This window comes from Meriones unguiculatus, chromosome 8 (genome assembly GCF_030254825.1).
Source record: "Meriones unguiculatus strain TT.TT164.6M chromosome 8, Bangor_MerUng_6.1, whole genome shotgun sequence".
NCBI lineage: Eukaryota > Metazoa > Chordata > Mammalia > Rodentia > Muridae > Meriones > Meriones unguiculatus.
Genome location: NC_083356.1, coordinates 17,183,253 through 17,195,939, shown reverse-complemented (window position 1 = coordinate 17,195,939; position 12,687 = coordinate 17,183,253). Strand labels below are relative to the sequence as shown.

General features: G+C 52.9%; 2 protein-coding genes and 1 long non-coding RNA gene across 6 annotated transcripts in view; 1 reads left to right on the top strand and 2 right to left on the bottom strand.

Annotated features, from left to right (window-relative positions):
• Positions 1-2,872, bottom strand: part of Kiaa0930 (KIAA0930 ortholog) — a 38,810-nt gene extending 35,938 nt beyond the window's left edge. The window contains exon 1 of the mRNA XM_021630863.2: positions 2,488-2,872. Within this exon, the coding sequence (XP_021486538.1) occupies positions 2,488-2,692 (205 nt within the window). The 5' untranslated portion in view covers positions 2,693-2,872. The remainder of the gene's footprint in view (positions 1-2,487) is intronic.
• Positions 2,873-2,985: 113 nt separating this feature from the next.
• Positions 2,986-12,687, top strand: part of Upk3a (uroplakin 3A) — a 29,669-nt gene continuing 19,967 nt past the window's right edge. Inside the window, exons 1-2 of one of the 4 annotated variants that reach the window (XR_009593615.1) lie at positions 2,986-3,692; positions 4,105-5,013. The gene's annotated coding sequence lies outside the window, so the exon portion shown is untranslated. Of the gene's footprint in view, positions 3,693-3,834; positions 5,014-12,687 lie in introns of those variants that run through there. The other 3 variants (XR_009593616.1, XR_009593617.1, XM_060388902.1) reach the window with 3 other exon arrangements.
• On the bottom strand, positions 6,738-8,872 carry LOC132655994 (uncharacterized). The gene is made up of 2 exons (XR_009593949.1): positions 8,592-8,872; positions 6,738-8,393 (listed from the first exon to the last, which is right to left on the bottom strand). It is a non-coding gene; the product is annotated as an uncharacterized LOC132655994 (long non-coding RNA).

The window sequence follows — 12,687 nt, the reverse complement described above, 5'->3', positions numbered from 1 at the left end:
GATTAATCTAGAGTGGGTTAATACACATGGGGAGATCCACCCTGAGAATACACAGCACCATTTCATGGAGTGGGATTCCGTGCTGTATAAGAAGACACAAGCTGGGTGCCAGCATCTCTCTCTCTCTCTCCTCTGTTTCCTGGTGCAGCTGCCACACAACCAGTGGCCTCAAGCACTGACTGCCATGATGAATTCTATCCTCGGATTCTGAGCCAAAACAAACCATTCCTCCCCTAAGTTGCTTCTGTTAGGTATTTTTTGTCACAGCAACTCAAAAAGACCCTAACCCAACTGGGACGTTAAGTCCCTATCAGGCTTGCCCCTTCCTCCCTGAACATCAGACTTCCCATGTGAAAAGAGCAGGTTCTTCTAAGAACCTCCACTCATCTGGGCCATCCACACCCTTCCCACGCCAGCAGGGAGATCTTCATTTGCTCCCCACAAGTTTACTGAGCACGTGTTCCGTATGTGTCCCAGTGTTAGGCACCAACGTAAGGAACTGGGCAATGCCCTCGTGGCTCTTGATTGCTAGCCGGAGGGACAGCCACACAGCTCATTACAACACCACAGTGTACCGGCCGTCTAGGACGAAGGGGACAGGGCTATGTGACGGGGTGTGGAGGATGGCTTCCAGGCAACAGAAGGGAACTGAGACTCAGAGGAGAACTTGCAGCTCGTGAGGGACAAGTGAGCAGACCAGCTTCCTGTGCAGAGTGAACAGCAGCACACGCAGACATCTGGAACATTAAAACACCTGAGTCTAGGAACTAGGTAATGGACGGAGCCTGGCATGTGAGGAAGGACTCAAGGCTGGGAGAAGTGCTGAGGTCACTGTACGTGCTAACGGGCCCAGCAGGCCCAGCTGGGGATGTGGGGAAGCTCTAGGGTCACACCAGCCAGCGGTTAGCCAGCTGTGCCACTTCCTCATTGGGCTGCCCCTAAACAAGGCTCCTCACGGGTGACAGATTATATTCCTGCTTGGCAAAAGTGATACTGTGTCAGGGTTGAGCTGACGGAGCATGCGCAGAGCATCTGGCATGGAGTGAGTTCCCAGGAAAGGTTGGGTACTGGGATTACTGCTCTTAGGGAATGACCCCGCAGGCTGTCTAGGGGTAGGGACTGGAACAGGAATGACGACGGGTGCTCTCAGGTCGAGGATAACAAAGGTGTGTGCAGAGGGGAGTGTGAAGGGGCTACCTGGAGCTTGCTGAGGGGCTTTTGCAAAAAGAGACGGTCCTCTAGACCCTCCCCAACTCAGACACTCTGTGCCAGGTGACAGCTGGTCCTGACAGGCGGGCACACAGTAGGTGCTCACACACACTTACTGAGCCCATTAATAAGGACACCGCAATTCAACTACAAACCATCCTCTCTGGACACCTTCGGAGAACCACTGACAGCTATGGTCTCATCCACATTCCCACCTCATAGGACACCCCCGGGTGGCCCCACCTGCCAGACAGGAGAACCCCACTCAAGGTGAGCTGTGCTAGACCCTGCTGCCCGAGGCTAAGCAGGCCTCCTTCAAAAAAGAATTGAAATTCACCTCCAATCCTCACCAAGCCTCCAGGGCGTGGCCTACGAAGGGACCCTGAATGGCAGGCGTCACCCTCTCCCTGCTACTCTGTGGCCTTAGCAGGGTGCACTTCCACTTTGGAGCACTGACAGAATCAAGGAGGCTGTCACTTCCCTCAAAAAAGAACCCAAGCCTAGACTGGGAGATAGGGGTGAGGGGACACTGACAACATGGAATGAAGTCATTCCTTGCATGACGAAGGGAGGGGTCTTTTTACAGAGAAAAAAACGACAAACCGGAGACTACAGGGGAGAGGGCTCCTGCCACGTGGGTCTGGGCAAATGCATCAGCAATGCATTACCTCACATTCAAGAAGACCCCACCCACACCTCCAGTCCTAGGCCCTTTCAAACAATGAGATACCCCTACCCCACCCAGCAGATGAATGACTCCTTAGACCAGAATCACACCCGGAGAGGCTGCAGAGAAGCCCTGATACCAAGTAGGTGGGGTCAAGGGGCAGGGGCCCAACAGGTCCCTGGCAAAGCTAATGGACAAGAGGGCCTCTGGGTGCAGAAAGACAAAGGCTGTGGCAATCAGGAGACATAGTCCTCCATATGGGCTGGGGATGTGGTCAGGGCACACTGCCTTGCGCTCTGGACCAAATGCCTCCCGAAATCTCACGCCCACACTCCCTGCAGCAGCAGTGGGGCCCCCAGATCTTCCAGGAGAAGGAACAAGAGTTGCAGAACCACGAAGAGGAAGAGCCGGGACAGACAACCTGACGGCCAGAAGGAGACAGAAACGCACAAGACTCGGGGTTCTGTGGGTACCGAAAAGAGACGGAGACGTGGGTCCCTAGAGACAGAGCCCAGGGCCGTGTGGACGCACAGAGGGCAAGGAGCACAGTGGGGACGCGCGGAGGTGGACACGCGCGGACACTGGAGCGCGCGCCCGGCGCCGTCACTCACCCAGGCCGCAGACCTCGCGGCGCAGGCTAAGGCGACCGCGCTCCTCGGCTATGGCTCGCAGCATGTGCTGCAACGAGCGCTCCTCCGCCTCGGCGCCGTCCGCGGGCTCCCGGGAGGCGGCCGGTTGCGCGGACGGCCCAGCCCGGAGCCCCGCGGGCGCGGGCGCCGAGGCACAGGCCCGGCCCGGCGGCCGTGCGGAGGCCATGCCGGGCCCCGGCTCATCGCCCGCGCCGCGCCCGCGGGGGCCCCCGGCACGCCCCGCCGCCCGCGCCCCGCCGCCGCCCGCCGCGAGCACCAGTGAAGCCACAATCCGCTTTTGTGCGCGTCGCCGCCGCCGCCGCCAACCTCGGAGCACAGCCGAACACTGCGATCCTCTGCTCCGCCACCGCCCGCGCGCGCCTGCCACCGCCCAGGCCCCGCCCCCGACACGGGCCCACCCCTAAACCCGCCCTTTCCCCGCCTCCGGCACGCAAGGTCCCCGCCTTGCACTCACGAAACCCCGCCCCTATCCCCAGCTCGGGCTGTGTCGTCCCTGAACCCGCCCCCTCTCCTGGCCCCGCCTACTTCCTTGCGGCCAGCTTCGGCCAACTTCGAACGCCCACCGCGGCCTCGCTGCAACCTGTCGCGTGATGTTCTTGCCATGCCATTCCCACACCTTCCTTGGCCTCCTGACCTTTTCTGCTGCCCGTGTTCCCCCACCCTGAGCCCACCTCTCCCCGACCCCACCCTGTCCACCCCCACCGAACCTCCCTCCAGTAGAGTGACGCCTCTGTGCCGCCCCCTCTCCGCCGCACCGATTTTGCGCTTTGTCACCGCCCTGTGCACTCCCTCCTGCCTCCACCGCATCAGCTCTATCTACTTCTTTCTTCCCGAACCTTCCACCTAGGTTCTCCTGAAAACTTGCTTCACAGAACTCGGCAAGAAGTTACCACCTCCGAAAGATGGTCTCCTGGGAGCCACGATGCGGAATGGGAAGCCTCAGTTTCTTCCGCTGTATGCTGGGGGGAGGAGGTTGAAGAGTTGCTCCCTGTCTTAGCTCCTGCGCTGACCAGGTATTTAGAGGCCAGAGGTGGATGAGGTCAGCTTGCATGTGATCCTGATGAAGGCCAGAGGCCAGCTGGGCATCCATCCCTGAGCTAAGAGAGGAAGATCCAAGGAGCAGCCTCCAGAGAACGCCTCACCTGTGGTCCTTTCCCAAGACTGGGGTAGGTGGCCATGTACTCTGGTCCTAGCTGGTGTCAGCTTCTGCAGTCATACTAAGCCTAAGGCTCTGTCTGCCCCTACTCTTCCTGTCTTGAATAGCCCTCTCCCCAGCCTCCTAATCGTCTTCTCTCCTTTGGGTCCCAGTGTCCTCAAATACCTTTTCCTCAAAACCAACCACACCTTGCCTGGCTCCCCGGCTCTGTTTTTCTGCTCAGGGCCTTGACCTCCTGACATCACACTGCATAGCTGCAGAAGGATTCAAAGCCTCACCGGGGACCTAACCACCCTGCCACCTCTCCCTTGAACTTCCAGTCCTCAGCACGGGGAGAAAGCAAACACCTGTTGTTTAAGCCATCAGCCCATGGCGTTTTGCCACGGCAGCTCAAACTGACTAAGACACTATGTGTTCTTCAGGCCTGTTTGCTGACAGCGGTCTTCCCAGCTCCCAGCAAACGCAGGCTGTGTGATGGAGAATGGGGGGGAGAGGCCTGCTTAAGGAAGATGGCCGTGGTATGGTAAGGTGGGTTGAGGTGTGGAAGACACTCCAGAGCAGGAACCTGCAGCTCCAACTGCTCAGGCCTCACCTGGAGATTTGTACCCGCTGTCCCCTGGCACCTTGGGTGTAGGACCTGAGTCTGACTCACTCAATGGTCCTAGACCAGTGGGTCTCAGGCTTCCTAATGCTTCAGCCCTTTAAGTTTCTCATGTTGTCCTGATCCCCCCCATAAAAATGTTTTGTTGCTACTTCATAATTGTAATTTTGCTACTATTATGGATCATAATGTAAATATCTGTGTTTTCCCAATGGTCTTAGGCGATCCCTGTGAAAGGGCGCTGTCCTAGAGTCAGACACAGAAGGGACTTTGTCAAAAAGGTGTGCATCAAAGGAATTAATGGCCTTTGTCTTCGTCTTCTCTCCCCTGGGCCTGTTAATGAGGACACAGCAGGAAGGTTGGGGTGACCAGCTGTGAGCCTGGAGAGCTGAAGTTTGGCTGGTGAGAATGAGGGACTCAGAAGCTGGCAACTGTACCTTTCTTTGCTTCCAAGGAAACCACATCACTGCCTACACATCCCCACTGGCAGGCTCTTGCCTGCCGTCCTTAGGCTCCAACACCATAATCACCTTTAGGGCTCACTTCTCTGGGGAGCCTTCTGAGGAGTTTGGCCAAAGCACTGTGTCCTTGGCCACTTCAAACCCCTGTGCCTCAACCCCACACAACTGCCTTCAGGGGACCAGTACCAAATCAATTTGTTCCATTTTCCCTGGCATCCATTCCAGGACAGGCGCCAGAATGTATTTGTTGAATAAATACATGAACATCACTTGGGCTTTCTCCTTTCTCAAAGGTAATGCTCACTGCCCACGTGGGGACTCCTCTGGACAGCAGGTGTGGGATTTTTCCACTGGATCAGTGAGCCACACTTTTTTCACACTTACTCAGTCTGGGTGCTGACCCCTGAGTCCATGTTAAGTAAATCAAGTGTGTCACTTCACGTCTTTAAAGCGGGAGAGCTAGCTGGCTGGCTGGTGCACACCTGTGATCCCAGCACTCAAGATAGATAGGAGGGTTGATGGCCGGTGAGGTGGCTCAGCAGGTTGATGTGGCTGTCACCAGGCCTGACCACCTGGGTTTGATATTTGGGACCAACATGATAGGCGAAGAGAACAGCTCCACATGTGTGCTGTGGTGTACATGCCCACACATATGAATGTATACAAAATAAAAGGACTGGAGGATTGTGAGTTCAAGGCCAGCCTAAAAAAAAAAGACTCAACAATGGTAAACAGTGGGGCTCAGCCGAACTCCTAACTTCTAACTCTATAACACAACAAACATGTTTAGCTGTGCTTAATATTAGTTTGTTGTGGCAAAAAATTTAGAAAGCTTGTTGTAAATACCTGAGTCTGCCTTTGTCCAGAAGAGCGGTCTGGTTTGTTTTTCTATTGTTCTGCCCTCTACTTACAGAACGCACTGGAGAACCCAGGGCCTCAAACATGCTGGCAAGTGTGTTTCCCCCACACAGGATCTTGCTAAGTAGCCTAAACTGGCCTTGATCTTGGAATCCTCTTGCCTGCTCTAGGATTACAGACATGCACAAACCCACATAAATAAAGCCTTTAACAAATAACAATAATAATACTTTCTCTCCAGAGTCCCCTGTATTATCTTGCTTTGTTTCTTGAGACAGTGTTTCTCTGTGTAGCCTTGGCTGTCCTAGATTTTACTCTGTAGACCAGGCTGGCCTTGAACTCACAGATTTGTCTCTGCTGGAGATGAAGTTGTGTGCCACCAACCACCCCTGGCTAGAGAGACTTTTCCAAAGCCCATATCAAAATCCTTCCCTTTTTAGCAGGTGGGGCCAGATGCCCGGAGCCCCCTGCCCTTTCCCTCCTGTTATTTCAGTATGTCCGTCTCCACAATCCCTCTGGTTGTGAACTCTCAGTGTTATTTCCTCCTTCTGGAAACTTCCTTACCATCAAGTTCAGGCACCATTTTCCAGGGAAGTGTTCAGAATCTGTGACCCATTTCCATGTCTTGTCTTCCCTCATCCCTAAGAGCCTGTTGGTGCCCAGAACCCCTATGTCCTTCCAAGCCACCACTTATTTAGGGGAAGAAATGAACTAGTGGGAGGACAGGGAGACAGGGAAGGTAGTTCTTGGGAGTGACTGCTGGGGCTCTGAGGAACTGACTCACAGTGGGCCCTCCATAAATGCATGTTGAGTCAGCAGAAGGTAAGTGAACCCGGGCAGGATTGTAGAGGACAGGGTCCCCCTATTCACAGATAAGCACTAGGGAAACCAGGAATGCTGAACACTCAGGTTTGTCTCTTCAACAGAAGGAGTGTGTGTGTGTGTGTGTGTGTGTGTGTGTGTGTGTGTGTAAACTTTTTTTTCCACCCAGAAGGCTGGCATGGATGTTTTTGGGAATTGAACTCAGGACCTTTGGGAGAGCAGACAGTGCTCTTAACCCCTGAGCCATCTCTCCAGCGCCAGAACCCATTCTTATAGGAGATGTCACATGTACTTTGTAGCTTGGTGACAAAGATTTGATGTAGCCATACCTTAAGCTTTATTGTTATAATTGCAAGCAGGAAACTTTTTTCCCCAAAGTTGTACCATCCTTAAATTTGCTTACAATAAATAGCTTGGGGTCAGACTCAGACATTTGAACCAATGCCAGCTATCTAAGTTGTGTTAAACTAGATTTCCTTCTTGCCTCACTCTAATCCATACTCTGTTAGCCATGCATGCGCAGGGATGCCCACACTGGATGAGGCCAGAGCCACTGTGGCAACATTGTGGAAAGCCCTGCTGACTGTTGGCTGTCAATGACAGCAGGGATGGTCACCAGAGGGACAGGCTAGCAGCGATATATTGTTCCAGCAGGCATAGGAGGCACACTCATGGGGATGCCCCAAATCACAGCGCAGGGTCCCTCCCAGGACATCTGGCTCCATGGCTGCTGTGGACCATGGCTGTACCTGGTGGGACAGGAGTCTGAAAGAACACATTTACCTTTACAAGCTAAAGTAGACTTTAGCTAAAGGAGCTCTTAGCCTTCTTAAAGTTCCCTTAGGAGCCACCAGGGAACAGCTAGAGGGGCCAGGACCAGAAAAGGAGAGTGGCTGTGCAACAAAAATAAAACAAACGATCCAGGGATTTGGATTCAAGTCTTAACTCAGCCCATCATGCTTCGTGACTGCCAGCCCCTTCCCTGCCACGGACCTCAGTTTCCCCATGAGTCAAGGAAGTACGCATTGTCGGGGTGCTCCTTCCTTCTGGACACTGACAGCCAGGAGGAAGAGGGAAGTGGCACCCCCAGTTCTGCTGACTCCCCCGCCAAGAGCGCAGCTCAGCCTCTCAGAGCCTCAGCTCCTTCTTTTGCAAGAACGGGGTGGAAATGACAGCTCACAGGGCTGCCCGTGTGCAGGCTGCATGGGAGGATGTCTCACAGCCCCTGCACACCGAGGCTCTGGTCCCTGTATTCTCTTCAAGACCCAGATCAGAGAAATAACTGTCTTACTGTGTCCTCCTTCGCTGCTGCCCACCTCCTCCTGGCAGGTTTGTGAGGGCTGGATGTTGGTGACATTGAGGGGCATCCCCCTGGCCCCTGCAGCAGCAGATCGGAACTCCACAGGCTCCCATGCTTATTGTAAGATAAAGAAGTGCATAGGAGAGGCCAGAGGGCAGAGTGCTGAGGCAAGGCGTGTATGTGGGCAGAGCTCTGTGTCACTGGAGTCTGAGAAGGAAGACTTCCTGGAGGAGGTGGCCCTCCACAACTTCCAGTTGTGCTGGTGGCCTCAGCATTCCTGAAGAACAGTCTATTGCTCTCTGGCCAATAGGAGACTTTTCCAAGGCCTGGCCAGACTTGGATCCATTAGCCAAGCCCGCCCTAGGCTTGGGGAGCAGAGATGAGACCTGATTTCACAAGTCAGATTCTGCGGGTGTCAGTGACTCACCCGCTGTTTCCAGGGCAAGCTGGAGACTAATTAAACTCAGGCTTTGAACCCAGCCCTCCTCTTCTCATTCCTCACAAACCCGGTCACACCTGAGGAGCCTGCGCAGAGGAAGGCTTGTGGCCCGGTGGGCGGGGACAGAGTCATGCCTTCCCTAGGATCCTGAAAGAAGGCCAACCACTGTGAACTTCCCTTCTCAACTCAAAACCAAGTGTCCTCGGAAGGCCTCAGAAGTTCTGCTAGGCCTGGTCACACAAAAAAAAAAAAACCTGTCACGACTAGGTTTGTCGATTACCCACGTTCCCTCCCAGACAGAGGGGGAAGGGAGAGACCTTAACCCAAGTGTCCAACCACCTGTAGCCCCTAATTCTTCCTAAGTGCACAGAGCTCAGGGTGTTGGGGGAGGGGCTAGAGGCTATAGGTGGGGAGGGGGCTCTACTTACTCAGCTGTGGGAGAGTCATGCGCAGCCTTTTGCCAGGAAGCACCCACAGTCCTGTCTGCGACCTTTCACCTATGCTTTGTGAGTAAGCCCAATAAACTCACTGGCGCCGCAGAGCTAACTTTGGTGGAACCGTTGGGAGAGGAGGAGGAGGAGAAAGGGGGAAGGGGAGAGAAAGAGGGGGAAGAGGAGGGAGAGGAGAGAAGGAGGGGGAAGGGAGAGTTGGAGATGGAGGAGGAGGGGAGAAGAGGACAGGAGTTGGGGAGAAAGAAGGGGGAAGGGGGAGGAGGGGGGGAAGGAGGAGATGTTGGTTACATCTCCCTCTGGAAAGAAATTTTAATAACTGCTTTGATGACTGAGAGTCCCAGGCGAGGGAGTGGCCGTCCAGAGCAGGGTGCCTGCTAAGCTTCCGTCTCCAGCCCTGCCTCCACACTGCCCCCTTCTGTCCATCTGCCGCAGCAGCAGCCTGGGACACAGTCATAAAGCCCAGCTCTACCAGAGTGGAAAACCTTGTGGTCTCTTCTGTGTAGTAAGAGCCTGTGGGCATATCTGACTCTCGGGCCCAATCAACAGGGCGCCTTCTGGGCACTGGTCTTCCTCCCTAGAGGAGGCAGCGTCAGTCTCGGGCTAGGACTGAGAAAGAGCTGTAGCTAAGCAGGCGCAGTCCACCCAGCGGTGGGTGAGGAGGTTTGCTCGGGACAAATGCTCTTTACTTTGGTCTGTTCCGTTTACGTTGAACAGTTGTAGGTCGCTTAACCACACAGACACCCTCTGAGAACCGTGTCGTTAGCTGTTGAGATGCTCGCGTGTGCACAAGTGAACCTAGGTGGTAAATCACTCCAGAAACTGGAGCTAAACATCTTTTGGTGTGTGTGTGTGTGTGTGTGTGTGTAGCCATGGCTGTCCTGGAACTCACTCTATAGACCAGGCTGGCCTTGAACTCAGAGACCTGTCTGCCTCTGCCTCTGCCTCTGCCTCTGCCTCTGCCTCTGCCTCTGCCTCTGCCTCTGCCTCTGCCTCTGCCTCTGCCTCTGCCTCTGCCTCTGCCTCCCGGAGAGTACTGGGATCACAGTTCAAACTGCCCACTGCCCAGCTTCGAGGTAAGCATCTTAAATGATGAGGCTGCCGTTGGCGCATCACAGGGAATGGCGCACAGTCAATTCTTTTTTTGTTGTTCAGCTTTGGCGGTTTAATTTGTGAGACAAGGTCTCATGTAACCCAGGCTGGCCTCTAACTCCCTATGTAGCTAGAGATGACCATGAACCTCTGATCCTCATGTATCTACCCCCCAAGTGCTGGGATTAGAAAGGCATGTCACCTCCCTAGCCCATAGCTAATGGATTAGGGATTTGTTTTGTTTTGTTTTTTTGTTTTTTATAAAAGTGACAGAGCTCCTCACTAGGGAAAGGAACAGCGTGTCACCAAACAGCTTGGGGTGACAGTGTCCACATTCGGGATGAATTGATTTCCAGGGGATATAGTTGAGTGGTAGAGTCTTACCTAGCATGCACAAGGCCCTGCTTTCAATCCCCTGCACCTTATAAACCAGGCACCCCAGCACCCAGAAGGTAGAGGCAGGAGAGATGACTCGGCTGTTAAAGGTTCTTCCATCATGAAGACCAGAGTTTGGATCCTAGCAACCACAGGCCAAGCTGCCTCAAAGGAATAGGTGCATGTGGAGGACATCAGACTCCCCCCTTCTGGCCTTCATGCAAGCACGCACACACACACACACAAATGCACAGGCACGAACATACATTCACACACAAGACAAGCACGCACACACGCACACACACTAAACAAACAGAAAATGTAGGATCGAGACTATGAAAAGAATTCTTACAGGAACTGGAGAGATGGCTCATAGGTTAAGGGCACTGATTGTTTTTCCAGAGGACCCGGGTTCAATTCCCAGCACCCACATGATAGCTCACGACTGTAACTTCAGCCTCAGGAGATCCGACACCCTCATACAGACATACATGCAGGAAAAACAATAATCCACATTGAGGAGAAGAAGAAGAAGAATTAGAATTAGAAGAAGAAGAAGAAGAAGAAAAGAAGAAGAAGAACTCATACAGGCAGAAAATAGCAAGAGAAACAAGCCATCATCGACCTGCAAGCAGCTCAGGGGGAACCATAATTGACCTGGAAGCATCTCAGCAATAGTGCTCGCGTCCTGCGTGACACTCTCAGTTCCATCCACAGCACCACGACAAAAAGTCTTTTCATGGCAGATCGGCACCAACCGGGCCCCGAGGAGAGAAAGAAATGACAAGCATTCGGGAAGAAACAGCATCCTTGGGCAGGGAGTGAGCCGTGTGCGTGACACATTGCTACGCCCACTTCACAGTGTTCAGGAGTCAGGCTGAGCGTGACGAGCGTGGGTGGGCATGTCGTGAGATCTCTGGGGCTTCGACAAAATACCGGAGAAAACAGCTTTAAAGGAGGAAAGGTCTGTTTGGGCTCATGGTTTCCGAGGTCACATCCCACACTCGCAGCTCTGTGGCTTTGGGGCTGAGGCAGAATAGTCTGGTGGTAAGCGTGTACGGCACAGGAGGTAGGGCCTAGCTGAGGGTACGGGTCCTTGTGAGTGCTCCCAGTGTTGAGTCCTCACATCATCCAAGGACCATCTGTGAACACTGCTATACTGGGAGCCAAGCCTTCAAAACACAGGTCCCGATGTATTGGGGGAGCACAGGGCTGAACTGAGATTCTCACCCGTGGCGGGTGGGATGTAAGTGCTCCCCACTTGAAGAACGACTCAGGGTTTTTTTGTTTTTGTTATTTTTTTAATTAATTTATTTTCATTTCATGTGTATTAGTGATTTGCTTGTTATATGTCTGTGTGGTGGTATACGCTGCAAATATATGTCTGTGTGAGGGTGTTGACTTTCCTAGAGCAGGAGTTACAGACAGTTGTGAGCTGCCATGTAGGTGTTGAGAATTGAACCTGGGTCCTCTGGAAGAGCAGCCAGTGCTCTTAACCTCTGAACCATGTCTCCAGCCCCCTTGTTATTGTTTGTTTGTTTGTTTGTTTGTTTGTTTTGTGCTTTTGAGATGTAGCCCTGTGTGTATCCCTGGCTATTCTGGAACTCAGTATGTAGAGCAGGCTGGCCTTCAACTCTCAGAGATCTGCCTGCCTCTGCCTCCTCAGTGCTAGGGTTAAAGGTGGGCATCGCAGAGACCAGACTACACCTTAGTTTCTTAAAAAGCTAAACACAAGCTGTGTATGGTGGCTGGCACACGCCTTTAATCCCTCAGCACTCGGGAGGCAGAGGCAGAGGCAGGTGGATATCTGTGAGTTCAAGACCAGCCTGGTCTACAAAGCCAGTTTCAGGACAGCTGAGGCTACACAGAGAAACCCTGTCTTGAAAAACAAAACAACAACAACAATAAAACAACTAAACGCATGCCTGCCCCATGGCGCACCCATTCTGCTCATACCAAGACAGTAGAAATGTGCACAGTAGTGTTACTTGTAAAGGAGAAAAGTGTCCCTCCCTTGAAAGGCAAATGGATGAACTAACTGCAGCCATGTCACCTTACAATGCAATTCTACCTGGCCATAAGAAAGAACAAGCTGTTGATTTCATGTGACTATTGATATCATGTGACAAAATAGTTAGCTATTTGTAATCACTGCGCTGAGTGAAGGAAGCCAGGCCCAGAAGCCTTCTCCTTCCCTTTTGTAATCTATGTACCAGAAGTGCAATCTAACCTACGAGGACAGAAGCAGACGTAAGGTTGGCAGGGTGGAACGAGGTGGGACAAATGAGGGGGAGATGAAGAGGGATGACAGTCCAGCATTGTGGTTATGCACTAATCCCAGCACTCAGAGTCCGAGGCAGGAGGATTGTCATGAGTTTGAGGCCAGCCTGAGTTACATAGTAAGCCCAAACATGACACAGACACACACACACACACACACACACACACACACACACAAAGATGACACTAGATTACAAAAGGGAAGGAGAAAGCTTTTGGAGTGATTAATTGACCATGTCTTTGCTGATGTGTTCATAGCATATGTACATATGTCTCTTGAAATTAAGCAAATTGTACACAGATGCACGCCTTTTAATCCTAGACCTTC